Here is a 26,214-nt window from a genome sequence, read left to right as displayed (position 1 = left end):
AGAATTCAAAAGGAAAAAGAGGATCAATTTATTAAACGGCTACGACTTGTTTATATCATTCAAAATTCGGCCTGGAGGTACAACCATTGTAGTAGCATAATTGGTCTAAGTATTAATTAATGCTTGAGAAATAAACATGCCATTCACATACATTTGCATTCATTACTCCATCTACATGTGGATTATAAAAATGGGCTTTGCTGCAATTTCAATTCAAAATTCCCATCTAACCCTGGTTGCAATATTTGCACTGTTTCAACTTTCAACTACCAATTACAGATTTGAACATAAAAAACTTGTGCATTCCACTGTACAAAATCATCTCACATAGCATAGCATACTACTGGAAAGTGTAGAGAGAGATAGAGAGAGGCATGCCAGTTGTTTTACTTTTGCTCCAAAAGTATCTTTGCCCTATTCTGCAATTCAAATATGGCATCAGCTGAAGAACCGCAATGACAATTCCATAAGCTCTGCATGATCACCACCACCTCCTTTTCCCAGCCCTTGGACTGTTTTCTCTTCTTACCATACATCGCCTCAAACTCTTCCGACTTGGTTGCAGCCTTTTGAAGCACCCCATCAGGAAGTCCTGAAACCACGCTTCATTGTGTTACATTGAATCACCATATAGACAACAGATAACCAACAAAACACAGAAATTATAGAACTGGCCAATGTTCACTGGCAATTCTTGAATAGGAAAAAGAGTGGATCTGCAACCAATTATCCAATCATTCCCTTGACTTTATTCAGAACTTAATCGAATCACATAGTTCAGTTTGTGAAAAACTGAGATATGATATGCAACTGAAACAAGTTCTTGCTAATGGTAAAAAAGGGGGTTTGAATGCATTTCAAAAAAGTCTGGAATATACTACTGTTTGTATCCAGCCAGAGTATAACAAAAGCAAAACATAAGCTAGATGTGCCATAATTGGTAGCTTGTTGCCAGACAATGAACTAGTTCTGTAGAAAATAGCCGCCTGAAAAACACAAAAAATCAGAGGGGGAGAAAGGAATTTGCCTGCTAGCCGCGCAACGTTGACACCATAGCTTTTGGGGCATGCACCAAGTGTCAATTTGTAGAGAAATGTTACCTCCTCTAGACCTCCAACTCCATTTCCAACTTGACATGCCATGTGACACAGGGAAACCTACAACACAAGGAGAAACAGACATTACAGGATTGTTTTGTGAACTGCATGGTACATGGTTTTAGTGGAAATTTTGCAACATGCTTTTTATATTGGGTTTCACTAAAATAAGGAACCCGTCAAAATAAATCATGATTAATAGATCATTGACAATATGAAGAAAAGAAATTCATAAAAGACCAGTCTAATCTAATCAAAAAAGTTGTTTTATAGCTTCCAAAAAACTGAGAAAAGGAGATGCAAGGGACTATACCTTGGGAATTCGCTGATAGTCCAAAGCTAAGTGGTGATAGTGAGTAGAGAACAACCCCCGGCACTGGACCTTATTGACAAGGTGTTCAAGAACAGATGCACTGCAACCAAATAGTCAGAAAAGACAACCCTTCATTAAAGCATGAGAAATGGTAACTGGCGAAACATATAATATTATACGAAAGCTGTCGATGCTTCTCTTATCGATATGGAACATACGCTATAGCTTGTCCATCTGACGTTGCCGTCCCTCGTCCAAGTTCATCTAATGCCACAAGTGAGTTATGGGTTGCTGATGACTGCATTATAACATGAAAAGATCTTCATAAACACCAACATTCACTAGATATCAAAAGGGCAACATGGGGAAACTAGGATGTTTGAAAAGATAAAAATGACCCCGGATGACATATTTGAAGAAAAGTTGGAATAAGCAGTTCCTTCATTCTTTGCCAATGTAGCAACAATGAAGTTTTCAAGGGAAATAAAGCTTTTATTTGAAATGAAAGCAGGTGAGAATGACCATTTACTACTGTGATAACAATGTCTATATAAAAATAAATAAATTACACACCAGCATAGATGCAGTTTCCAGAAGCTCGGTTAGAAATGTACTCTGGCCTGCCATTATATGGTCCTTCGCACCCATCCGAACAAATATACGATCAACTGGAGACATCTTAAACCTTTCTGCTGGCACATCTGCTCCCACCTGGAACATAACTAGGGTAAGTGTGACTAAGAAACATGAATTAGAGATCTTACATGACAACATGAACTTGCCTGGGCCAAAATCACTGCTAAACAAACTTGACGTAGAAGAGTAGACTTCCCACCCATGTTGGGACCAGTAAGCAGGATAAATCTGGCATGATTGGACCCACCAATACAAACATCATTTGAGACAAAGGTGGCATCCCCCAGAGAATCATTTCGAAGCACAGGATGCCCTAAATTTTTAGCAGCAAGAAATGGTGCTTCATCCTCGATTGATGGATCCACAATAAGGGGACGACATGTTGGTCCTTCATAGAGGTCACTTGCAATTGCTATGCTGATGAGGACATCGAGTTCTAAAAGACATAAACCAACCCAACAAAACCAAATAATAATAAATTTTCAAAGATTGAGTGTAAAGCAAAGACATATAAGAGGTTGTTAGCATAGTATATATAGACAGTGTATTCAGGAGATGCTCTATAATAGAAGGTTCTTCTGTTTACACATTTAGACAGGCAACTGGATGATGATACAAGATAAAAATAGATCATATTTTACAAGCAAAATCATACAACAACAGCAAAAAGCACGAACTAGCAGAAGATAAAGACCTGCAGCTGTAGAAATCAATTGTCTCCAGCTAACATGATGCTCACAGAAGCGCCCAATCAACCTCTGCATGATGCTTTTAAACTTGGACTCCTTTTCAGATTCAGCTTCTGAGAGCTTCTTAATATAATTCTTAATAGCAGGAGTCCAGTAACGAGAGAAACCCTGGTCATCAATCAAGAGAACGAACATATAAATATGGAAGACACATAAGAAACTAACAAGCGTAAACCTGGCAATTGTCCATAAGTTCACAGCCAAATATACGCTTGTTCCAACGTGATGCACAAACTTGGTCCAGGTGTATGCACAAGACAGGAAACCAGGATGAAACAAACAAGAACCGTTGTAGATATATCAGCAATTAAACAGCCATTTTAGAAGGCAATAATGATATTGGAAAGAATCAGAGCCACCCACTCTGACATTGATAATTTTTGGATGGATATTATGGTGTGAACTTTCTTGTAATTAAATATAAAATGGAGGACATATTTAAAGGCCAGCATCAATGGCAGAAAATGATGATAGAATGCGTGTGTATGTTCATATAACACCAGTTGGTGTATTATTTACACTACACTCACATGTCTCATTGAGAAATGAATTTACACACCATAACCCTTGTAAGTTAATTACTAAATAACTTCCAAAGATCCGTATATGCAGTGTAGGTTAAACAAGTAAAGGCGATATGTATAGCGCAGAAACATACCCACGGTATTTTCTTTTCATCAAACAGTAAAAAGCATATTGGTAGCAACAGCTTCAACTCAATATGTAAAATCTAAACCCAGAGTTCAATATTAAGTTCGTTGAATTTAGGTAACCGTCTTCACATTCCCATATCCATCCCTAGACGAATCGTATAAACATTAACATACCTACTGACAGAAGCATACAATTCAAGCTATAAAATCTACCTTTTTGGACGATTGTAGCTCATAATCACAAGGGACATTCCCGCACAGACTTTCAGGTACTTCAAGCAGATATGATACCTTTCCGACAGTAACGTAATTGATCTATACAACATCATACAAACAGAATTAATATGGTAAATTGGAAAAACTATTCAGAACATTGAGTCAAGTAATCTAACTGATGGATCTCCAAGTAGTTTTCTCTGTTCCTTCAAGTGCTTTGTCAGACTCCATTCGATATCTGTAACCATACTGCAGGCAGTGTCATATTCTTTATCAACACCATCCCGAGGGATTATACGCCCTGAATTTTTTGCCTCCATCCAATCAAAAGCATCCTTGAAATGCCTAAGGACTGCATAAACATCTGGAAGACCTTTGCCTGAATATAATTAACAATTATTCAAGTTAGATACAGCAGATCATGTATGAGAATTATAAAGCAATCAATCAAAATTGTACCAGGTGTTAGTAAGTGATGCAGCAGCCTAGAATCAGAATTTTCCATAATGACACCTAGTGAAGAGCATGCATTTATAATTAATTCACAGCCACTAAGAACCATTATGAACTCCTGAAGCTGTTTCTTTGCTGCATCCTCATAGAGAACCACTTTACTCGAATTCCTACCATTAGCTTCACTGCTTCATATCAAATTTCTGAATGTTACTAATAGAATCAACATATAGGTATATAGTGAGTTCATCACGTTCTGGTCTTTACCTACAGGAAAAGATGTGTGCAAGCAACCGCTCCATGTCTGGAAGCATTGACAACTGTTTACGAAATTCAAGTGCATGAGGCAGATTAACTCCCTGGCATAAAAACTCTATCAGAACATGGACATTCATCTCCATTCATCATATAAAATATATAAATGCAGCATTGCAGATCAAACAATTTAAACTTAAAACTCTTTCTACAGCTAGAGTAAATAAAAATAAAGAAGTTTGTGGTGTTGGGGGGGGGGGGGGTCAGTTGGCAAAACAATCTTCACCAGGCAAATTCTGGAGTAACTCTGGTGTTGAAACTATTCAACTAAATTTCATTATGTGTTCCAATCTAATTGGTCATTTGTAGTAATTGTTCTTCTAAGCTTGTTTACTAAAAACCTTCAAGCAATCTCCATTTGCAAGTCCCATGGAAATTACAACTTCCCTTTAGGGGTAACTTCTTGAACTAAATTGATCAGTCTGCCTGTTGTCTAGATAAAAAAATAAGTCATTCATTTCAGAGCACGAGGCACCCTATCTTGACATCAGAGGGTACTCAAAGGACATAAATCTCAAAAGTAAAAGTTGACAAAAGCAAGATATGAAACATGGTTAAGCCAGATACCGGGAGGGGGGGGGGGAGTTTCAAAGATTGCAATACTGGTACATATATGTGCTTTACAAGATTGGAATAAAAGAAATATTTAATAATGATGTAAAATAAGAATTCAGAGAACCTTCACACCAGCTACAGCTTCCTGGCGTTCCCAGATTGAGTCTATGTGATATAAAGGTCTAGCAAGCCATGCTTTAAGCAACCTCTTCCCAAATGCAGTCACACAACGGTTTAGTTGATCATACAATGTCCTGCATAGATGAACATGGAAAATTAGGACTAGCCAACTAGTAAATGTGAATAAGATGTTGCAGAAGGTACCCTTTAGCGTCTCCACTTCCGCTGTTCTCAAAAACCTCAAGGTTCTCCAAAGCAGCTGCATCAAGAATCATATATGGTTTTGTCGTGAACTCACTGGATCCAGAACATGGAAGTAGCTCGAATTTTGCAAATCGGAGCAATGCCTCGTCCAAGAAGGCCTTTTTCAGGTAAAATAGAATACCCCCAAGGGCCGAGAGAGCATAGCAACCAATTTTTCCTGCAGCCATTAGCTCAGAGAGACCTTCGGGTAGGCAATCCTTACTAGCACATGGTATGGATTCATTCAAAGACAATTTAACTGATTGATTACTGATTCGCTGATAAATCTCCTTGATTTCGCAGATAGTTTTCTCAGCATCCCAAAATTCTTCGAGCGGTACCAACTCATTTACGACAGGACTTCTTGTTTGTCTCAGAAGTACTCTTTCTGTTTCAGGGCTGAGCAATTTAATAGGTTTTATGATTTCCACTGGTCTTAGTTGAGACAATAGACAGCTCAACACACTGCACTCCAAATCATCTTCAAACTGTAAAAATGTGCCACATTTAGTCTACTTCTCCGGTAGATGGTAGCGATTAAAAATCTCTTGTAATAAACAACAACAAAGCCCCAAAAAGTCGAGAAAGTGAAAATATAACAGAAGCAGAAAAAGCTAACGCAAAGAATTCCAATTCTGCATTTAGTTCACACCTGTCCAATGATGATCTTCCCCGTAGCAACATCAACAACACAAACGCCATAGACTCTATCATCATGTTGCTTTCCTGATGGTTGATAGCATTCAGAAACTGCAAACAGGTAAGAAGCATCGGGATTGGCTGACAACATTTCACCATCAGTCAATGTCCCTTTGGTGATTACTGCACATATTTCACGTTTCACAACCTAAAAAACAGGTACAAAATGTCAAGAACAGGAGATCTACATTTATGCTATGCCCTTCAAAAAGTAGAAGTGTGCTCATGTTTAACTAACCTTATCTTTAGAACCGTGCTCTTTGTTACGCCTCTCAAGCTGGTCAGGTGTCTCTGTCTGCTCAACGACTAGAACACGGTAACCCTGCTCCATCATTAATGTTCAAATAAATATTCTCCACAATGATATAAGATATCATTGACAAGAAAAATAGAAGTGGCCCAATGTAAGAAACTTAAAAAATAACCTTGCAAGCCAACTTCCCCACGTTCAAAGCAAAGTTCTTTTCTGGGAATCCACAATGAGGCTGGTCTCCCTGAGAAACAGTAGCATCGTGAAATACACAAATAATTTTGGGGGGAATATAAGCAAGCCAATGATAATGTCAAGAGTTTTAACTTCATCCAACTACTCAATACAGAGGGTGCCCAAGCCTTGGCAACTACAGTGTGTGTTCATTTTGGATAATTCTTATCAACCATAAGTTGTGCTTGCCTTCCTAATTTTAGCGTAGGCCTACTTTACGCCTAAATTAGGATGTAACTCTGCCAACTTTGCCATTATGTCCTAAACTAGTTGACTACTCCAGGAGATCACAGAAGACAATTATATTTAGCCTCAAATTGTTGAGGTGAAATAGTTAATCAAGTACTCCAACCCTGTCCACCCTCCACAATACCGAGGTGTCTGTTTGTTTTAACTTGTAAATATACATTGTTGTTTTCACTTGAAACCATGCATTTCTTCAAACTTAAAGTAACCTGTTTTCTGAAATAATACCATAAAGAATGAGAAGAAAACTAATAAACACCAAGATATGGAAGACATGGTTTTCAAGATATTGATTTAGACCGACATCAAATGAGAGGAAAAACTTGATGAGTATTACACTCAACAAGGGCCAGAGTTTCCATTTCCATCAAACCACATCAAAGCACACATCAAGTGCAGCTTATCATTAAAAGATGAAAATAAACCAAGAAACAATTAAAAAGTATCGAAAAAGAATGACCAAAAGTCAATAGTGAACACATTATACACAGATGTTTTACCTTCATATATTGCAAATCAAGTTCTTTTGCTCCAACATGGGCGTCCATTTCAAAGAGCTCATAGAACTTTCCCATCTGATTAGTAACACAAGGTTAGCAACCAAGGCAACAACAGCTATGAGAGAAATATCTGATGATTGCTGATCTTCATTCTATGTAGATAGATTAATTACCTTAAAAAACAGAACCTTATCCATATGTTTCGACTTGAACTCCCACCATTGCCTCTAATTTAACAAAAGGCGGATCACTTCAAATACTAGCATATTGTACAATTTAATCACTTGTTATTTGTCAATCCTAGACCAAAAACCAATTACCTGGCCACCTGTTAAACTCTTCAGAAAGTGAGGTGGCAAGTACAGAGTTCTTGGGTCATAATTTTCGTCTCCAGGGGATCGCTTCTTGGCATCCCTCCGGTCTCTGCTCATTAAGAAGCTTCAGTTAAGTATAGGTAGCAATATAACACCAGAGCAAGACCAGCATAGGAAGCAACTAAACTGCATTTCTGTATATCAACAATACAGAGATGGGGAAGAGATTGTTTGGCATTAGCTTGGGATCTAGTAAAGTATAATTGTGAAAATTAACACAAGGATTGAAGATACTCATGTGACATTTTTGGGTTTCTCTGGGGTAATAAGAACATGAAGCTGAATTTGTTGATTTGTACACTCCATCATGGCTTATCATGATTGGCCAGATTGTGTATAGCAACTCATTTTAACAAAGCAAAGCAATAACGACTTAGAATGAAAAAAAAAATCAAGAACCCAAGGAAATGCTCAAGTACTTACTTCCCAATAAATTTGAATTTCTCTTCTTCTCTAGTGGTAAATCTTTCAGCTTTGTCACCAACTAGAACATTGTCAACAAAAGCAGACGTCTTCCCACTTGCAACTGCACAGTGATCACTTTATTATTTAAAAAAGCATATGATGGTTCTAATACACTTGTTTAAAGGAACTAGAGTACACAATTCACCAACAAATAAATTATAAATACTTGAAACTTGCACCAGGCGTTTATGACATATATGAAGCAGAGGAGTTATTCATTGAAAAAGACAGATAGAATGAAGTTCACTCCAATATAGTTCTGCCTTCATTAAGCTCTTCATTGACATGGAGAAAGAAGTTCCTTGTGAACCTAAAACGTAGTAGCAAATGAGAAAACACCTCTTACTTACAATTGTTATTAATATTGTTTATAGGCTCCAAACTTGCCCGGCTTAAATCCATGAAAGATTCGGTCTTGATCTTCTTAGCAGAATCCAATTTCATTCCAGAGCTCTTGCGCTTCTTGAGGTCCGGTTTTACTGCCACAGTATTTTCCTCATCCTCGTCTACCAAATCTAAATCATCTGTTTCATCACCAATCACTTCCTTTTCAACATGGATTCCCCAATCTTCATCGGCAGAATCATCTCCTCCACTTTCAGCATTCTTATCCACATTCCCCTGGCCAGGTCCTCCAGCATCATCGTCTTGGTCTTGAATGGAAAATCGCCTCAACCTGCGGAACCTTTTGGGATGGTCGTTGAGTAATTCGATCTTCTCTTTGGATAAATCCAAAAGCTCCTCTTCAGCATCATCATACTGAACCAAATGCTTACCCGAAGTCTTGTGAAAAGATGTGACACGACCTTCATACCAAGTCTTGTCCAGTGGCCAGTAAACCCTAATCCTTCGATCAACTAGCTCATGACCATGAATAGGGTTAGGAGTAAGAAGCAGGGGAGGGTTGTTAGTGCGTTTGGTTAGAGGAGGAGACGGGGTGGTAGGTGTAGGTTTAGGTTTAGGTTTAGGTTTAGAGTTAGAAAGAAGAGGGGAAGTAGAGGAGGTTGATGATGGAGATTTGGAGAAGAAAGAAGTGATTTGACGCTGGGGATTGACGAGGGGCGATCGGCCGTTGGATGGGCGACGGAATGCCATAAGGAATACCAACACCGAAGAGATAAGAGTGAGGTTACTTATAACATTCTTGTGTGTTTAAGAAAGGCGGGAATGTTTGGCGGGATCAATCCTGCTCTGCTCGTGGTGGAAGTTTGACATTCCAAATAACATTCACAAATTGCTTACATATCACTTGTATGCATATACCGAATGTGTATATTCCAAATAATATTCATGTATGTTACAAATTGCTTATAAATCATTTGTATATATGTACCGAATATTATCGGTTTCTTTTTTCTTTGTTTATGATATAAATTGATGTTGAATTGTAGATTATTAGAACTTAAAGAACATGATGTCTTGTTTTTGGAGTCCCAATCCCATTAATTAATAATCAACTGATTATGTTTATTACAACAATTGGCAATGGTCATAGGGGATGAAACCAACTCATCCTCAGCATTTATTATGTTTTGGTTGGTTTCATTTTAAACACCAAAGTAGCTTGCATGCAAGTTCAAGCTTGTTTGGTTCAAAATATTATATATTTCAGATCGATTTAAACACAATAGAATAGTGATGAATTATGGAAGCAAGCGAATGATGATTCTAGTATCAACATTTTTTTTTAAATATTCCACCACCATTCATTCACAGTTCACTTTTCACAGTTCACAGTTCACAGTTCACAGTTCACAGTTCACAATTCACAATCCTCAATCCTATTTCTTCCAATCATCTGGTAATGTATTTCATTTACAACCTTGTTCATCTACAATAGCAAACTGGAAGCAAGGATTCCTTGTTGATCTAAATTAGCAAACTGGAAGCAAGGATTCCTTGTTGATCTAAATTAGCAAANTAGCAAACTGGAAGCAAGGATTCCTTGTTGATCTAAATTAGCAAACTGGAAGCAAGGATTCCTTGTTGATCTAAATTAGCAAATTGGAAGCCAGGATTCTTCAGGTGGCGCTCAAGGCTGCAACTGCATCCATTTCTTGCTGCAAAAGAAGCGCATCGATAAAGTAGTCCAAACTCTCTCCCTGCATCACGTCACCGATTGAATGATGAGTGAAACCTATCCTGTGATCTGTAACTCGACCTTGCGGAAAGTTGTATGTCCGTATACGTTCAGATCTATCCCCACTACCAATCTGCTCTGATCTTAGCTTTGATCGACTGTTATGAACTCTACATCTCTCCATCTCATACAGTCTCGCACACAATACTTTTAGTGCTTTAGCCTTGTTCTATCAAACCAAATAATACGAGTAAATATTACTGTAATAACACAAGCACGTATCAATTCCAAGGCTGCATAACATCATTTACCATATGTTGTGACCGTTCATCTTGTATAGCAACTGTCAGCCCAGATGGAATATGGGTGATCCTAACAGCACTATTAGTAGTATTTGCATGCTGCCCACCAGATCCACCAGACCTGTACGTGTCAATTCTCAACTGCTCGTTCCTCAATTCAACGTCTACCTGCAAAACACCACTTTGATCGTATTAACAACTTTCAGTGAATCAATCAAATATTTCATAACCCATATTTTGAGCTATCTAACACAATGAATGACACCTAAAGAGGGAATGCATCAAAGTTAGCAAGTCTCTCACCTCATCTGCCTGGGGAAGGATAGCAACAGACACAGCGCTTGTATGAACCCGTCCAGCCTTCTCCGTGATGGGAACTCGCTGCAAAATTAATATCATCACATGAGCAATCAATTCACTAATCCAAAGGGCTGGGATGGTCGAACCTGCACTCTATGGACTCCACTCTCAAATTTAAGTTTTCCATACACATCTGCTCCAGATATTGCAGCAGTGGCTTCCTGGCAACAAAATACACACATTGGAGGAGCGTTAAAATAAGATTTAACTATCTACTTTTCAATCAAGGATGGATTGGAGCCCCACCTTGTATCCTTTCATATTTGAATCTGTCACATCTACCACCTCAAACTTCCAACCCTTTTTCAGCGAGTATCTCTCATACCTGATTTAGTTTAGACATCAAATAGTCAGAACTCGGAGAAACATTTTGATATCCCTCCACTTGGAATGAAAATTTTAAACTTCACATTTTGAAGATGTCCATAGCGAACAGAGATGCCTCGTCCCCTCCAGTCCCTGGCACATAATTGGAACCACTTATCATGTAAGAAACCGCTTGATTCCACAAGACTTGAGAAGCAAGATTTTGCATTATGATCAGATACTGTAATCATCAATTATTCTGTTACCTGCTCTAACTTCCAAAATGCAGTCCCTTTCATCTGCATCATCCTTAGGCAGTAAAGATTTGAGCAGAAGATTATGCAGACACTGTTCTTCTTTTAACGCCTGCTGTAGTTCCTCACATGCCATGGCCTGCAGGTCTTTATCTTCTTGACAATCGGCCATTAATGATTTCAAACTTTCAATTTCCTACCACACACAGATCAGCAAGAGCTGCATCAGATGCTACACATGATGGAAGAACACCAATAAACTGAATGACATGAAATACCAATCATAGAAGTACATCTTTGGTTTGTAGTGAAACCCCTATTTTTTAGGTAATTGTTCATTTTCTTTGAGAGAAGAAAATAACAAGATAAGTGTTAGATATTGGGGAATGGGGAGATGATATGTGGACTAAATAATCACTTGCATCGCGGAAAGATCGCTTTCCGTTTACGATAACTCGTCCCTTGTTAGCCTTGGGTATCACGAGTTCGTATTGGGATAGTCCAAATGAAAACTCTTACCTTAAAGGTTGTAAGATCGAGTCACATATAGTCATATATACACCCAGATTCTCGTTCACATATTTATATGAGAGATACACAGTTATGAGCAGTTAAACGGACAATTACAACCGACTCTGAGTCAGAAGCAACATCTCAGAAGAAGTCCAGAGGCTCTCACTCGCTTGTTTTAATCGGGGTATTACGAAAACAACCTCTCTACCCCTTTTGGAGTAGATGTAAGGTCTGCATAAATCTTACCTTCCCCAAACCCTACCTCTGTGGGATTTATTAGGTCCCTTTGGCTTGATTTTTTTTTGAAGTATATAATATTTATATACGGCAAATGCAACAAATAAACTCACACACCCTCCTCACCTATGGTGAGGTTTGAACCCTTGACCTCCTAGAAGGCCAAGGGCTACAATACCGCTAGGCCAAAGGCCCTTTGGTCCCTTTGGCTTGATTTTTATACTATATATCTAACAAGTTGACAACACCAATTTTAGAAGACATATCAAAAGCATAAGGAATCACCTTTTGTATGGTCCTCAGCTTGCTTATGAGATCCATTTTAGCATTGAGACTTTGAAGCTCCTTGTTTGCTCGTGAATACTCTGTCGGTGAGGCTTCAGGCTGTCTTTTATCAATATGGTAACAAATAGATGGAAGCATGGAATTAGTATGTAAATTTACATATATGGAAACTAAGAGAAAGCTGTATCTAGCATCAGCTAGGAACTCAACGCCTCTTTCACCTCCATTCTTGAGGGGGTGTTGGAGTCGTAGTATATCCGCTAGACACGGTCCATCAAGCTTGTATATATGTAGGAAGCTCGCCCTCTCTATAAGGGATCTTTGAGAGAGAGAGAGAGAGTCAAAGGGGATCCACATATTATCAAATAACACATTCAAACAGCACCTGATACTTGATAAAAACCTGTACTTTCAAACCATGGGAATGAAACTTTCAACATATATGAGACTTGATTGATGGGTCTTACCTGATTAATGATGCTCTGGAGATAAGCACTTCTGTGCTCAATAGCCGACAGTCTGTGCTCCATAATCTTAATCAATTCCACAGATGATTGAGGTTGCAACTCCGCCACTTTTAAGAGCCCAATTGATGATGAATAAGAGTATCATTATTTAGTAAAATAATCAAATCATGTAGCACATTTTCCCCAATTTATGAAAGCGTATAAAGATTCTTAATTTCTTTCATTGAAGTAATAGGTGAGTTGTCAGGAATGGAAGCCGAAGAGAGAGTAATTATAGTAATAAGGAAGGAGAAATTGAGGGATGAAGTACGAACCAGTGGAGAATGGGGAAAAAGAGAAAGGATAGGTCTTGGAAAATGACGAGTGACGATGATTACTTGCATTTCTGGAGGGATTGAATGACAGACCCAAACTTCTGCACAAAACCCTTACACCAACTCTCATCGTATTCCTTTTTTTTTTCTCTGGTTTGATTTTATTTAGGGTTTAGGTTTAGGACGGAAGAAAAGAAACACCTACGATGGTATTGGCATCCACCAACTCTCGTCGAGGGACATTTTTGTCTTTTCCTTTTTTTCATTTTCAATTAAAAATAAAAAATAAAAACTAATCCACCATCCAAACTCTTGATCGTTTTCACATCTGCTCATCGTCTCCACAAAAAGCCGACCATTGTCTCCGTACTCAAAATCTAAATCCTGGTACGAATTTAACCTTATAGCATTTTTTTTAATTATGATTCCATATCATAATTTAAAAAAACATAATCTATTGATAATTGTTGTTCCTTTCTCCAACTACTAATATGGAATCTCACACTTCATTCGTCCTCCTCATCTTCTCCACCCTTGTATCATTTCTCCGTAACCCACCCGGACCTTTCCCCTCACCTCACATAAACACCCATTGAACAGTTTAAATTAGATTGTATAATATAAACTACAAAGTAAGAAAAATCAAATTGCGTTACAAAAACCGTGCATTGGACTATGTCGTACACATGGCATCAGAGATAAGTGTATGTCTTGAGCCACTGTACCAAGCTTCCATGCTCTTCAAAAAATACCAAAAGGCTTTCCTCTTTCTTTTTCTTTTCAGGAACTCAAGTTGGTCATTTTATTTTTAATGTGTTGATAACAAATAAAATTTGTATATTATGATTTTATTCAGAGTTGTTCCTCCTTGTGCTCTGAGGATAACAAATATATTTGGTTTCTAATGAAATAAACTATATACATATATATATATATATATACACATAAATTAAAATGTATGAATTGGTCTTCAAACATCTATGACTATGAATTAGATTAGAAAAACGATTAATGTTACATGAATGGAATGGAATGGATTACATTATAGGCCAAGATTGGCGTTTACACCGTATTGAGGCAGCCAAGGCATGAATGTGCCGGCCGTAAAACCAATTGCTTCCCTCTCATTTTGGATGACCTTTACGCTCGGCCACTTAACCCTTCCTGCTGTGTTTGAACCTGGTCCTTTGTTGCCATACTCCCTGAACATGCATGTCATGTGATTGTTCTTCCCCTCCGGTGATTCCCATGGCGTCCAACCTTCGGGTCGCACCATATCTCCTATGTCGCATAGCATTATCACCGATGTTGCCGATGCCTTCCATGGACGCCCTAGGTACGTTGCAATTTGTGCCTTTTCTGGTGCCAACTCTGCAGATGCCATGATCTTGCAATTGTGAAGTACCACGCCTCCTGCTTCCTCAAATTTCATCCTTCCATCAGCTGTTACCATGTTGGCTTGATTCTTGTCTGGTTTATTAACAAAGATTTGTGAGTCCTGGATAAATGCCCGTCCCGTCCCAAAGATGAAATCCACGGTTCCTGAGATGGCACAATTCTTGTAGAACTGATCATGGGTGTGGTAATACAACGTGTCCTGGTAACCCTCGAAGCTGCAATCCATCATGACCGTGTGAGGGGACTGAGATCGAAATGCAACTGCTTGGTGTCCTGCTGGTCCGATCGTGTTTCTGAAGCATATACCCTTAGCCATGAATCTTTCTCCAAGAGCAGCCACCGTTGCAGTTTGGGAGGTTCCGATTTTTGCGATAGCAAAGTTTAAGGACCCGGTGATGATGGTTTTGTCACGACCATCGCCATACATATACACATTACTCTGAGTCTTTTCTATGATAATTTGGCCTTCATTGTAGATGCCAGCCTTGATATAGATTATATATCTTCCTTGTTGATTTGGGGGATAAGCAGCGAGAGCTTGTTTGATGCCTTTAAACTTGCCGCTTCCATCTTGAGCCACGACTGCGTTAGGGGTGACGGTTGCCGGAAGAGGAGGAGGCGGTGGAGTTTTGAATATGGCTTGACCTTTTGGTTTCTTAGCTTTACTCTTGGCTCCCAGAAGCTTACGGTCGGTGGTTGGAACCCATGCTGGAAAACCTGAATGCTCGATCTCATGGAGCTCATCAAGAAGCCTACGATGTCCGGTTGAAGGGATCTTGAAGTCACCCAAGTCGATTCCAATATCCTTGAAGATTTCAATGACATTGTAAAAGATCTTTTGTGCGTTAAAAGTCAGCTCGTTGGAGATTGCCAAGCCTCGTTGCATGTCCTCTTTGAGTTTTTCGTCTCGGATCTCATCGATGCATGTTGTTTGGTATGCTCGAACGGCGGTCAACCAAACAAGGATGGGGTCAATTTGCTCGACTAGAGAGGTTGCTTGGGTCTCGGAGACGACCTTAAGAACCTGTTGGAGCTCATCGGTGGCGTATCCTAACATTTTCTCACAACTCTCGAGGTCACGGTGGGAGAGGGAGTCTTGGTCTTTTTCCTTCTTGGCATCGGAGGCCTTTTCAAGGGCCTTTTGCAGTTCATCCGCGGTGGCACGAATGGAAGCAATGATGTAATCCTCGTGGGTAGCGGAGGAGTTCTTGTCGACATCGGCTAGGACTTTGTTGCAAGCATCCTTGTATTCGGTTGGTTTGCAAACACTGTTTTTGGTACTAGTGGAAACGTTTTTATCAGAGTCTCCTCCGCTTTTGACAACAAGGGCCACGACACCGAGGACGGCACCGACCACCAAGACCAGGGATACGAGGGACATGATGATCTTATTAGCCATGGCCTGGTCTGGTTAACGAAGTAAAAAAAGAAAGAAAGGAGGAATGTTAATTAGTTGATTGAGAAATGGATCAGATTGGAGGAAGGGAGTATGTACCGTCAATTAATGGTCATCCCATAATTTTAGATGCATCACTCCTTTTTATTTGTATAAATAAATAAAATAGCCATTAAAAAGAAAGCATCATCTATACATGGTTTGTTGCATTTAAACCTCAACATCTTACTTACTTACTCACTCATATTTTAAATCATCATTAATACCTCTTTGTTAATAAGTCTTATTGTTATTTGCGGTTTTACATACGAAAATAATATTTATTAGAAACTTTTTATGCGGGCTAAAAATTAATGACTTTTATACGGAGTAATAAAATACAACCACAATTTAATTTGTACAAGATTCAACAATCGACTCATTTCATATCTTTAATTTAAGTTCGATCACGTAAATCCGAACCAGTTATAACAATTCTAGATTTATAATTTTTTAATAAAAAATTAAGAAAGAAATTATACTTTGAGAAACTTAACAGGACGGACGAAAACCTGACCAAAACTGTCTAATCTAAATATATGTATATTCCTGATCAAATAGATCTCCGTCTGTTGGTCGTCGTCGTCGGAGCCAAAACCTCTCCTAGGGTTCAGGCGGCACAGAGAAGACAATGGAGAGTCGCTGCAAGTTTTGGATGCCGAAAAAGAAGAGGTTTTGTGCAATTCCCCGGCTCTCCAATTCTGAGTAAGCTAAGCTAAACTAAGCTCACCGTTTCCTAATCAATATCACATTTCTAAATTCTAATCCCACCACCACTTTTAGGTTTTGCGGCAACCACTCTAAGAGGTCCGATGACACATGGGTTCCATGCTCAATAGATCCCTCCCAGTAATCTCCACTCTTTCTCCACCATCTCTCAATAGTCAATAGAAAGGTTACTTTTTTTTTTTTTAATTCATCGTTTTTTCTTCGTGTACCAGCTCTGTGTTGGAATCCAACCTCCAGACTCACCTTAAACGCTGTCCATTGCTCAAACATAAAAACTCGCTCGCCCTCCAACCTTTCTACAAAAAGGGCATCAATGGAGGCCATGACCACCATGAACCAGACGTCACCTCCGAGTCCAAGAGGATGGCTGTGCACTCTATGACTGCACCTCAATTCATCAAATTAATCGCCAAAATAAAGTCTGTTCACGCTTCCATATGCAACCACATTCATGACTCTTTCAACCTCCCGGAAGCTTGTAAGATTTGGATTAACCGCTCGATTGACTGGTAAAATTTAGCTTTTCTTTCTCTTGCTTTCTGTGAATGCCTTCCCTTATCTGGATTAAAATCCAAGTCTTCCAGTTATAAGCAAACTGTATGACCATCAACTTCAAGGTCGAAATAATGAACTCTTCCCATACACTCTTGATAGACTGATAGCAGATACAACATATACTGGGAATCCCTTTGTTTTGTTTTTAATTTATCTAGTTTCAGGAAAATACCATTTCAAGAAAAGCATGCTATCCAGCAGGCATCCATCCTTGGAAACTTGGAAAAACTGGGAGCATTCAAGTCTTCTACTACTGGTTTGTCTGAGGAAGAGCTTTATTGTAACAATTCATCTGCGGATCCTAGTGATTCTCCTGCAGTGGTTGAGTTTGGAGCTGGAAGGGGGTACTTGACACAAATGCTAGCAGACTGTTATGGGGTTTCAAAAGTCTTCTTGATTGAGCGCAAGTCATATAAACTTAAGGTTAGTGGAGTCAGTACTTAAACTGCATGTCTCTTTTTAAATCACCTTCTTTGTTTTGCTTTTTATATGTTGAAATCAGATAACTCATGCTTCAGTTAAATGATAAATCAAGAGCAGTGGGTGATACAGTGAACAGACACAAACTATAATGTGGTTTATAGTGACTAGCTGTCTCCACTCTAACCTTGAGTATCTAACTTTAGGCTGATCGAAGCTTGCGGCAGAAAGAGAGCTTGATGTTAGAGCGGTTGCGAATTGACAGTAAGGATTTGGTCCAAACCTCTGCTGCTTGTAAAGCATATTTTATCTTTCTATATTGTTCCACTGTTTGAATGGAAGAGCATGCATGGTCCTTGTGTGTTTCAGATGTTTTAATTCTGAAAAGAAAACATATGGTTCTCCAAGACTTGTTGTTTATTATGAGGTCTTTATTGGCTTACACTGAAATAGTGATACATGCAGTACCTGACAGAATATAATACAATCCACATGTTAAGTTACGAGTTATTAACACTGTGACTACAGTTTCTGGTATGTTTGTTTCAATATTGAAGTTTTGAAGCGAATTTCTCGTTACTGTTGGTCAAAATGCTACCCTTTTATAAGAGTATATGTTTGTAACATAAATGCAAGATGAGAAAAACTAGTCAGTATCATGTCATTAATGGCCAAAAGAAGAGAAAATTCCATTTGTACTTGGGTTTAAACCCTGCACCATGACTATTTCATAACTACTCACAAAGTTCTTGATCATAAATTGGTGGTATATTTAAAAACCTATAGAGGTCTCCTCCTGGAAATCACAAGAAAGTAATTACTAACAGGTACAAGATCTGGATTTGATGTTTAAGGTGAAATCTTTTTCATCGCATAGTAGAAATATGTATATAACTGTATCGTGGCTATGGTCAATCAACTGCATGAGGCTCTAATGCTGCAGATTGGGAAATTGCATGAGAAGATTTGATAGCTTAAAGACGATGAAACTTTGGTCTATGAATTCCAAAAAGCTATGTGTATCCAAGGAATGAAAGTTTACCATCGTATGTACCTCCAAAACTGAAGTGGTTTTTTCGGTTTGCAGTTGAGGATTTAAATTTAAATGCAATTGGGTCATTGCAAGGACTTCCATTTTTAGCAATTGGAAAACATCTGTGCGGGCCTGCAACTGGTAATATGGTTTTGCTTTGTTTGAGTTGCCTGAATCAAGTGTATTACTGAATAGCTCCACCTGCAATTCATTATTTTGGCAGATATGACCTTAAGATGTTGTGTTGGGGAACATGGGAGAGAAAGCAAAGGTGTAGCGGCCACATCTTACCTGAGAGGAGTTTCTATAGCAACATGTTGCCACCATCTTTGTCAATGGAAGCATTATATCAGTAAATAAGATAATCCTTGCTCTTTTTGAATAATGATAATGTTTGTTGAAATGAAAATCATCCATCCATCCATCTATATGCAGATAGAGGTTTTTTCTCAAGTCTAGGGATGACAAAAGATGAGTTCCATGCAATTACATGGTTTACCAGCTGGGCAGTAGATGCAGATCATGGTTCAGATGATGGTGTTGAAAAGAGTGAATCAGATGAAGCTGTTTTGGGCAATGAAAAGGTTTTAGGTATGTTGTCTGCAAAAGAGAGGGGTGTTTTAGGGTTCATGTGCAAGGATATAATTGATACAGGGAGGTTAATGTGGATGAGGGAAAATGGACTAGAATCTGAGCTTGTCAAATACGTTCCATCTAACATCTCTCCTGAAAACCATTTGCTAATTGGCAAGTGTGATTGATTCATATAATTGTATTCTTAATTCAACCAACTATATGCTATCTGCTATTTGGAATTCATTTATTTGCCTATTGTAAATATTTCATTTTGGGATAATGGTTTTTATTTATTGTATGAAATCTACTAGTGCTTGCTTTTAAATGGTGAAAAATATGAACTAGCAATATTTGGTTATTGCAATAAAACACCATATGTTTTCACTTAATTAATTTATATTTACATAATAGATTTAATTATATTCAACAATTATACATTTTATTTTCTCTATTAACAATATTTGGTTTTGTATCCAATAAAATGAAAATAAAAAATTATACTTGGTAATTTAATCCCAAAATTTTCCAAGAGATCATAAGCACCGTTTGCCTATAATTAAAACATAAGAAAGAGCTGTTCACAGTCGCGGGGATAGCTCAGTTGGGAGAGCGTCAGACTGAAGATCTGAAGGTCACGTGTTCGATCCACGTTCACCGCATAATTATTTGAATCTTTTTAATCATCTCATTTCGATCGAGTTAGCTTGTTTAATGGGCCACCCAGCCCACAGTTGTTGCTTGTTTGATGGGCTGCCAGCCCGCAATTATTCGATTCTCCCTCGATCGAGTAAGTTGTAGTTTGTTTAATGGGCTAGTCAGCCAGCCCCGCCATTGCTCATTTGCTTGTGCTCAAACATTCACCCCTCTCCTTCTCTTTCTGGTTCACAGCAGAAAGCAGCCTCCATGTCCATGGAGAGTGGACAGTACCTCGGAGAAATCTCAGCTCTCTGTTTTCTCCATCTTCCTCCTCCTTCTCTTCCATATCTCTTTGCTGGTTCTCTTCTTAACTTCATCTTTAATCTGTTTATTTATGTGTATTATTGACCCTTACTTTCTATCGTCAACCAGGAACTGGTTCGCACCTTCTTTTCTATGACCTACTTACTGGCAACATGATCACTTCGTTCCAAGTCTTCAATGGTGTTAGGGTGCATGGCATTTCTTGTCTTCCCGTTTCATCCAATTCCACGCTTACTTTCAAACTGGCTGTCTTTGGAGAACGCAGGCTCAAATTATTTCTCTTCACCATTCAATTTCCGCATAATCACAACCTCCATCTACTCTCTTCTCACTCCTTCGCTCACTGGATTTTGGATGTTTGCTTCATAGAGGTGAATATTTGCTCAATTTCTTCATCTTTTCTTCATGTCCACTCATGTATATATCTATATATATATATTTTTTTTTTTGTGGACCGCTAGTAGGATTGTTTGATTGAAGGGAGCCAGTTTCTTGCCATTGGATGCACCAACAACACTGTCTATTTCTGGGACACCTTCACATCTACAATCAGCTATGAGGTCAGCTCTCCAGGTATACACTTTCCCTCTAGCTTTATTTTCTACACTATAGAACGCTGTCAATGATTCTTATTTCTTCTCCTTTTGCTCCTTCACAGACAGATGTCTTTTGTATACGATGCGCATGTGGGGTCACAAAATTGATTCTCTCCTTGTAGCATCTGGTACCATTTTTAACGAGGTAACTGATTTTCTCCCCCAAACTTCCTCTTGTTCTTTATCGATGCAATTGGACATGTGTGCTATTTGATACTCTTTTTTGTGGTTGCTATTGTGCTTTCTAATTCAATATTCGTGGATATTGAATCCTTGATTTTTGTTGTAAATTTGTTCTGGCAGATTATAGTCTGGAAAGTTGTTTGTGGGCATTCTCCTCCTTGTTTAGACAGTCCTTCAAAAGCCAATGACAGGTCATACGAAGCTGTCTTGGTGTGTAGATTGGCTGGGCACGAGGGTTCCATATTCCGTATTACATGGTCCTTGGATGGATCAAAACTGGTGTCGGTCTCTGATGATCGCAGGTCAATCTTCATCCCAACTTTACAAGTCTACCTGTTATCATTGACTATCAAACCCGTGGAGAAACCAAACCCATGTAGAAATCTGTTGCTTTGATTTCTTTTTAGTGCAGTGCTCGTATCTGGGAAGTTCTTAGTGGAAAAAGAGATTCTAATAATGTTGCTGAGGGGACTGTTTCTCCTTCAACGGGGCCTGTGCTATTTGGCCACAGTGCCAGGGTTTGGGATTGCTGTATGTCTGATTCCGTAAGTGTCACACTTCCTACTTGTTGACTCGGTCAAGGGCGTGCTAACATGTACTTAACTTATGAACATTAGTCCATGGAAATGGCAAACACATGCAGCAGAAGTCCTTACATAATGTCTGCACCGCTATGCCCTATTGCTTAAGCGGTAAGGTAAGGAAGTGGGCAATCCATGTGAGATCTCGGGTTTGAGCCCATGCATATTTACATCGCCGATGATGGCCGTGGGACCAGTACAGTGGGGTTGCTCCATGTACCTATTGTAACAAGTCTTTACATAATGACATGGTTTTCAAAAGCGTTTGAGGCGTATGTCTCGAAGCGAGGCGGTGAGAAGCCGCTAATGATGCGGTGCCTCTGCTGGGGTATTTGGGTTATACGCCTCGAACCACTGAGGCGGTGAGGAGGGGCTGAGGTGTTAGGATTAAAATAACCAACTTCCTCCCGCTTTTCTCTCTGCTCTCTCACATTCTCCCTCTAGTGAATCGCGATGTATGCCGTCTCTGGTTCTCCTTTGCTAATCACAATGCTCTGCTCATAAGGCAGTAGGCTCACCTCCATAGACATGTGTGGCTTTTAATTTTTATACAACATGCTTTTTTCAGGGAGGTGTTTTGTTTTTATACAACAATTTTTCCTAATCTGTAGTGTCGCTGTGTCGGTGACTGGTGGGAGTTTGTTCAAGTTGGATGTTTCCTTATTTATGATTGCTCACAAAGTTCAAACTTGAGAATCCATAATCTCTCTTCATGAAAAGTTTCTCTGTTCCAGAATGACAAATAAGTGAAACACCTAAAACTGTTAGTTTTCTACTGTCTATTGCCTTGAAGACCAATTGTTGACTGCTTATTAATTTTCTATTCCAATATTTATGCAATTTCAGTTTTGCATAGTTGAACGCTCATATTGTTTTATACTTTGACAAATATTTATTTCTAACTTCAGAATGGTCGCATGACACATTAAAGTACCTGTCATTATTCTTTGAAATGAAACAGTAATTGATATATTCTTCCTTGTGAAAATGAATATGTTTTGGCTTGACCACCAACTATTTTTTACATGGGGGAATGTTCGTCTCAGTTAATCATCACTGTGGGCGAGGACTGTACATGCCGTGTGTGGGGACTAGATGGAACTCAACTTAGAATGATCAAGGAGCACATGTAAGTTAAAAACAGTTTACAATATTTTTCTTCCAGTAACATGTTAAGAAGTACCTTTAATCCTGAAGTCATTTGTTCAGAAGAATCTTGATATATCAAATTTACAAATGCCGTCCTATGGTTCTTATGAAGGCACCACGCTTAAGATAGAACAATAGCTAAAGAGCTTCTGCATCTTTATTGTACAGAGGGAGGGGAGTATGGCGATGCTTGTATGACTCACGCTCTTCCCTTCTTGTTACTGCTGGATTTGATTCTGCCATAAAAGTGCATCAGCTGCATTCTTCTTTGTCCATGGGTTTGGAGAGACGCAATGGGGTGGAAGAGTATGACGGAAAACAAATATTTACCATTGGAATTCCCAATTCAAAGCAGACTCCACTACTGGACAGGTATATAAAGTGTCAAGAATAGTATAATGCATATTCTGCATTTGAGCTTTAAACCTTATAACAGTAAGAAAGGGTGGACAGGTGACTATCTCATCTTGCTTGACTCATGCCTTGTATCTTTTGTTATTTGTCATGGTTGGATCATGGCTCTTAAATAGTGTGTGATTTGGGTAATAAGATTGTTTATTCAACAAATTCATGAGGAGGCAACACATTTAGGCATTGTTTGGCAAATATAAGCTAGCTTATTTTTTGCGTACACGTTTGGATGCACACAAGCTGACTTATAAGTTGGCACACAAGCTGGCTTAATGAAACGCTACTTGGAGTAGCTTTTTGGTAGCTTATTGTCACTTTTTCCAATTATAACTCTCATTAATATTAATTATTATTTATTACTATTAACTACAAATAAATATTAATAAAATTTAAATATTAATTAATATTAATTATACATTATTCATTAATATTATTTATTAATTATTTACAATACTTATTAATTATATCAATTATTTTTATATTATTATTAAATATATTTAGTTATCAAAACGCAAATATACCAATTTTAATAATGTTTATGTAACATAAACTTTAAAATTATACTTATTTTGTTTCATAGATAATAAAAATATGTTAAATAATTTGAACAAAATCTTTAATTTAATCATTAAATATATTTTTTTGAAAAAAATATTAATTAATTAGGATACGTGAGGTAGACCCTTTTTATTTTTATTCATATTATATGTAATGATTATTTAAAATCATAAATAATAGATTTTTTCTAAAATTTGTTTTAACAAATTCAAATATTATAATATATTCAATAATCAATTTGAAATTCTTATAATCAATATATTACATTTTATATTTTTTCTACCATCTTGTTTGTATTAGTTAATATATTATATTATTCAAGATTTTGTTTCATTATATTTTGAAATATTATAATTAATTAATTTTCCAAGATGCCTTTTTGGTCATTTACATTCTTATCAGCTAGTTTTGCTAAACATGATTTGTTTCTCAGCTAGCTAATTAGCCACCAGCTAGCTTATCAGTTGGTTTGCCAAACATAGCCTAAGATAAGGTGGGGCGTAGGGACGATTATTTCTTTGTCTATATTTATTTCAAGTGCAAGTAATTAGGATATTAGTTTTCCTTAGAAAAAGCAACTCAATAATGGCCATGTATAGTATCACATAGCCTATTAGAGCATCCTTTCTTCCACCTATTTTCCTAAAATTTCATTGCAGTAAGGAACTAGGAAATGGAAACATAGAAGAAAAAGAAAGAAAAGGAGAAAGAAATCATTTCCATGAATGAAATCTTTGACGAAAATGTCATAGTCGGTTATGTTAAAGCCGTTGCTTGTTCCATTTTTACTTAACTTTCAATGATAAAGTTTTCTTAACCACACTAACACTACAAACTCTCGCCCAATGCAAACATTTTGAATAGGTATGGTAACCGTCGAATATATGTTACTATAGTTGTGAATTTTGTTGGCCATTTGTGGTTAATCTAAAATGTCTATACGTATGAAAATTTGGCCAAAGCATTTGCACTTCCTACATGCTATGTTACTGATTTAAGATGCTTGTTTGATACATCTTATGCATGCATATTATCTTTTTAGTATACCTTTTACCTTCACATTTGGATTCTATTGTTTCACCTGCAGCAAAAGCGAGTACGTACGTTGTATGCATTTTGCAAGTGAAGAAGCGCTTTATGTTGCCACAAACAATGGCTTTTTGTACCTTGCTGAAATATCTGATACTGGTGATGTAGTATGGACGCAGCTTTTCCAAAGTAGCGAGGAGATCCCAATAGTTTGTATGAGTGCATTTGCAGGTAACACTCCTGAAAATTCTTCTAGTGTGGAGAATTGGATTGCTCTAGGAGATGGTAAGGGAAGATTAACTGTAGTGGGAGTTGTTGATATTCGGATGCCAAAGGTCAATCTGTCCTTCACTTGGCCAGCCGAAGCTGAGAGACAGCTTTTAGGAACGTACTGGTGCAAGTCTTTGGGTCACAGGTAGCCTTAAAGTTATACTGCCATCTCTCTCATCTTTTAGTTGTTTCAATGCTAGAATACCTAGCATGCATGAAAGGGAAATGGATTTTGAAATGAATCATGACACAAATGTTTCTTATGAGCATATAATTATTTTGTCTTTAGTGGTCCTTATAGGAAGTGAAAAGTATTTTGGGAGGTATCTTGTCTCTAGCGATCTTCACAGGAACTGAAGTGTTGACTTGCAGTAAAGAGATTGCTAATTTTACTGTCAGCCGCTTCACTCAGATATTTCTGCTGTTGCTATTATATAGGTATATCTTCACATCTGATCCTAGAGGAAGGTTGAAGCTGTGGAATATATGCAACACTTTGCATTCCATTTCTGAATATGAAGGACATACCAATGCATCTTTAGTAGCAGAATTCGCATCATGCTTTCCAATAAGGATAGTATGCTTGGATGCATCATTTCAGGAAGAGGTATTTAATTTTCTTTTTTGTTCTTGAGTAAGCGGTCTTCTATGTTCAATGATTTGGTGCTGCTTATCAGATACATAATTTGGATACTATGCTGGTGTTATGGTGCCTTTCCTAGAACCTCAGTTAATTCATATGATATATTAGTTTCCTCGCAAGTAGTAGAGCATCCCTTCAACATATTGAGAGTCAGGACAATCCTCTTTGTTATCAGCTTGTACACTTCTTTGTTTTGTTATTCTACTAAAATTTTGAAGGGTTGGTAACAGTTATAAGGTTTCACTCAAATGCCTAATAATTTGTCTTCTTATCCTAATTTTTTATATACAGTCCCGATGTGGGTATTTCTGTAAAGCTTGTAGAATTCAATGCCATGATACACACACACATACGTACATACATACATACGTACATACATACATACATACATACATACATACATACATACATACATACATACATACATACATACATACATACATACATACATA

At 37.9% G+C, this 26,214-nt stretch overlaps 5 protein-coding genes and 1 non-coding gene across 15 annotated transcripts in view; 3 read left to right on the top strand and 3 right to left on the bottom strand.

The window, feature by feature from the left end:
• Nucleotides 1-62: 62 nt before the first annotated feature.
• Nucleotides 63-9,213, bottom strand: LOC112505827 (DNA mismatch repair protein MSH6). Of its 3 annotated transcripts, XM_025109848.1 has the most exons (22): nt 8,469-9,213; nt 8,077-8,179; nt 7,600-7,702; nt 7,453-7,506; nt 7,280-7,354; nt 6,475-6,543; nt 6,288-6,371; nt 6,003-6,197; nt 5,622-5,838; nt 5,312-5,366; nt 5,112-5,241; nt 4,385-4,476; nt 4,124-4,305; nt 3,841-4,043; nt 3,662-3,763; nt 2,741-2,903; nt 2,193-2,482; nt 1,984-2,121; nt 1,629-1,708; nt 1,411-1,510; nt 1,028-1,157; nt 63-592 (listed from the first exon to the last, which is right to left on the bottom strand). In XM_025109848.1, the coding sequence occupies exons 1-22, from the start codon at nt 9,211-9,213 to the stop codon at nt 387-389; spliced, it is 3,516 nt and encodes a 1,171-aa protein (XP_024965616.1). In that variant the 3' UTR covers nt 63-386. The 3 variants fall into 3 exon arrangements, with proteins under 3 accessions (XP_024965616.1, XP_024965614.1, XP_024965615.1); XM_025109846.1 differs by having other exon boundaries at nt 5,312-5,838; XM_025109847.1 differs by having other exon boundaries at nt 4,124-4,302; nt 5,312-5,838.
• An 827-nt stretch (nt 9,214-10,040) lies between these two features.
• LOC112506907 (peptide chain release factor 1) lies at nt 10,041-13,366 on the bottom strand. 2 transcript variants are annotated; one of them, XM_025111237.1, is made up of 10 exons: nt 13,237-13,366; nt 12,923-13,029; nt 12,456-12,554; nt 11,433-11,616; nt 11,271-11,319; nt 11,107-11,185; nt 10,947-11,021; nt 10,804-10,881; nt 10,510-10,668; nt 10,041-10,427 (listed from the first exon to the last, which is right to left on the bottom strand). In XM_025111237.1, the coding sequence occupies exons 1-10, from the start codon at nt 13,364-13,366 to the stop codon at nt 10,140-10,142; spliced, it is 1,248 nt and encodes a 415-aa protein (XP_024967005.1). In that variant the 3' UTR covers nt 10,041-10,139. The 2 variants fall into 2 exon arrangements, with proteins under 2 accessions (XP_024967005.1, XP_024967004.1); XM_025111236.1 differs by lacking the exons at nt 12,923-13,029; nt 13,237-13,366 and having other exon boundaries at nt 12,456-12,894.
• A 912-nt stretch (nt 13,367-14,278) lies between these two features.
• Nucleotides 14,279-16,033, bottom strand: LOC112505699 (pectinesterase-like). The gene has a single exon (XM_025109631.1). It carries the CDS (start codon nt 16,031-16,033, stop codon nt 14,279-14,281), a length of 1,755 nt encoding a protein of 584 aa, XP_024965399.1.
• A 610-nt stretch (nt 16,034-16,643) lies between these two features.
• Nucleotides 16,644-19,679, top strand: LOC112506410 (tRNA:m(4)X modification enzyme TRM13). 2 transcript variants are annotated; one of them, XM_025110423.1, is made up of 8 exons: nt 16,644-16,774; nt 16,853-16,918; nt 17,011-17,307; nt 17,512-17,776; nt 17,980-18,037; nt 18,861-18,947; nt 19,030-19,158; nt 19,242-19,679. In XM_025110423.1, the coding sequence occupies exons 1-8, from the start codon at nt 16,701-16,703 to the stop codon at nt 19,565-19,567; spliced, it is 1,302 nt and encodes a 433-aa protein (XP_024966191.1). In that variant the 5' UTR covers nt 16,644-16,700; the 3' UTR covers nt 19,568-19,679. The 2 variants fall into 2 exon arrangements, with proteins under 2 accessions (XP_024966191.1, XP_024966192.1); XM_025110424.1 differs by having other exon boundaries at nt 17,518-17,776; nt 19,242-19,678.
• Nucleotides 19,680-19,968: 289 nt separating this feature from the next.
• On the top strand, nt 19,969-20,041 carry TRNAF-GAA. The gene has a single exon. It is a non-coding gene; the product is annotated as a tRNA-Phe (tRNA).
• Nucleotides 20,042-20,287: 246 nt separating this feature from the next.
• The window catches only part of LOC112506409 (WD repeat-containing protein 6), a 10,298-nt gene continuing 4,371 nt past the window's right edge, over nt 20,288-26,214 (top strand). For 3 of the 6 annotated variants that reach the window (XM_025110419.1, XM_025110417.1, XM_025110422.1), the window contains exons 1-10: nt 20,288-20,376; nt 20,451-20,713; nt 20,807-20,915; nt 21,001-21,083; nt 21,242-21,423; nt 21,534-21,666; nt 22,749-22,831; nt 23,020-23,223; nt 24,908-25,264; nt 25,558-25,726. In XM_025110419.1, the coding sequence (XP_024966187.1) occupies nt 20,292-20,376; nt 20,451-20,713; nt 20,807-20,915; nt 21,001-21,083; nt 21,242-21,423; nt 21,534-21,666; nt 22,749-22,831; nt 23,020-23,223; nt 24,908-25,264; nt 25,558-25,726 (1,668 nt within the window). In that variant the 5' untranslated portion in view covers nt 20,288-20,291. Of the gene's footprint in view, nt 20,377-20,450; nt 20,714-20,803; nt 20,916-21,000; nt 21,084-21,241; nt 21,424-21,533; nt 21,667-22,748; nt 22,832-23,019; nt 23,224-24,907; nt 25,265-25,557; nt 25,727-26,214 lie in introns of those variants that run through there. The other 3 variants (XM_025110420.1, XM_025110418.1, XM_025110421.1) reach the window with 3 other exon arrangements.

Source organism: Cynara cardunculus (assembly GCF_001531365.2).
Source record: "Cynara cardunculus var. scolymus isolate 2C chromosome LG 2, CcrdV1, whole genome shotgun sequence".
Classification (NCBI taxonomy): domain Eukaryota; kingdom Viridiplantae; phylum Streptophyta; class Magnoliopsida; order Asterales; family Asteraceae; genus Cynara; species Cynara cardunculus.
This window is presented reverse-complemented; position numbering and strand designations above follow the sequence as displayed.

What these genes read in the sequence shown, in the direction of transcription:
- LOC112506907 (XM_025111236.1), bottom strand. Translation starts at nt 12,812, where the DNA reads ATGTGGATCCCCTTTGACTCTCTCTCTCTCTCTCAAAGATCCCTTATA. An exon ending in CAAATATGAAAGGATACAAG is followed by an intron (nt 11,022 to 11,106) that starts GTGGGGCTCCAA and finishes TTTTGTTGCCAG; the next exon opens with GAAGCCACTGCTGCAATATC. An exon ending in GTGGAGTCCATAGAGTGCAG is followed by an intron (nt 10,882 to 10,946) that starts GTTCGACCATCC and finishes TTAATTTTGCAG; the next exon opens with CGAGTTCCCATCACGGAGAA.
- LOC112506410 (XM_025110423.1), top strand. Translation starts at nt 16,701, where the DNA reads ATGGAGAGTCGCTGCAAGTTTTGGATGCCGAAAAAGAAGAGGTTTTGT. An exon ending in CCCCGGCTCTCCAATTCTGA is followed by an intron (nt 16,775 to 16,852) that starts GTAAGCTAAGCT and finishes CACCACTTTTAG; the next exon opens with GTTTTGCGGCAACCACTCTA. An exon ending in TGCTCAATAGATCCCTCCCA is followed by an intron (nt 16,919 to 17,010) that starts GTAATCTCCACT and finishes TTCGTGTACCAG; the next exon opens with CTCTGTGTTGGAATCCAACC.
- LOC112505699 (XM_025109631.1), bottom strand. Translation starts at nt 16,033, where the DNA reads ATGGCTAATAAGATCATCATGTCCCTCGTATCCCTGGTCTTGGTGGTC.
- LOC112505827 (XM_025109846.1), bottom strand. Translation starts at nt 9,213, where the DNA reads ATGGCATTCCGTCGCCCATCCAACGGCCGATCGCCCCTCGTCAATCCC. An exon ending in ATAAGGTTCTGTTTTTTAAG is followed by an intron (nt 7,355 to 7,452) that starts GTAATTAATCTA and finishes GTTACTAATCAG; the next exon opens with ATGGGAAAGTTCTATGAGCT. An exon ending in GCACACATCTTTTCCTGTAG is followed by an intron (nt 4,306 to 4,384) that starts GTAAAGACCAGA and finishes TTTGATATGAAG; the next exon opens with CAGTGAAGCTAATGGTAGGA.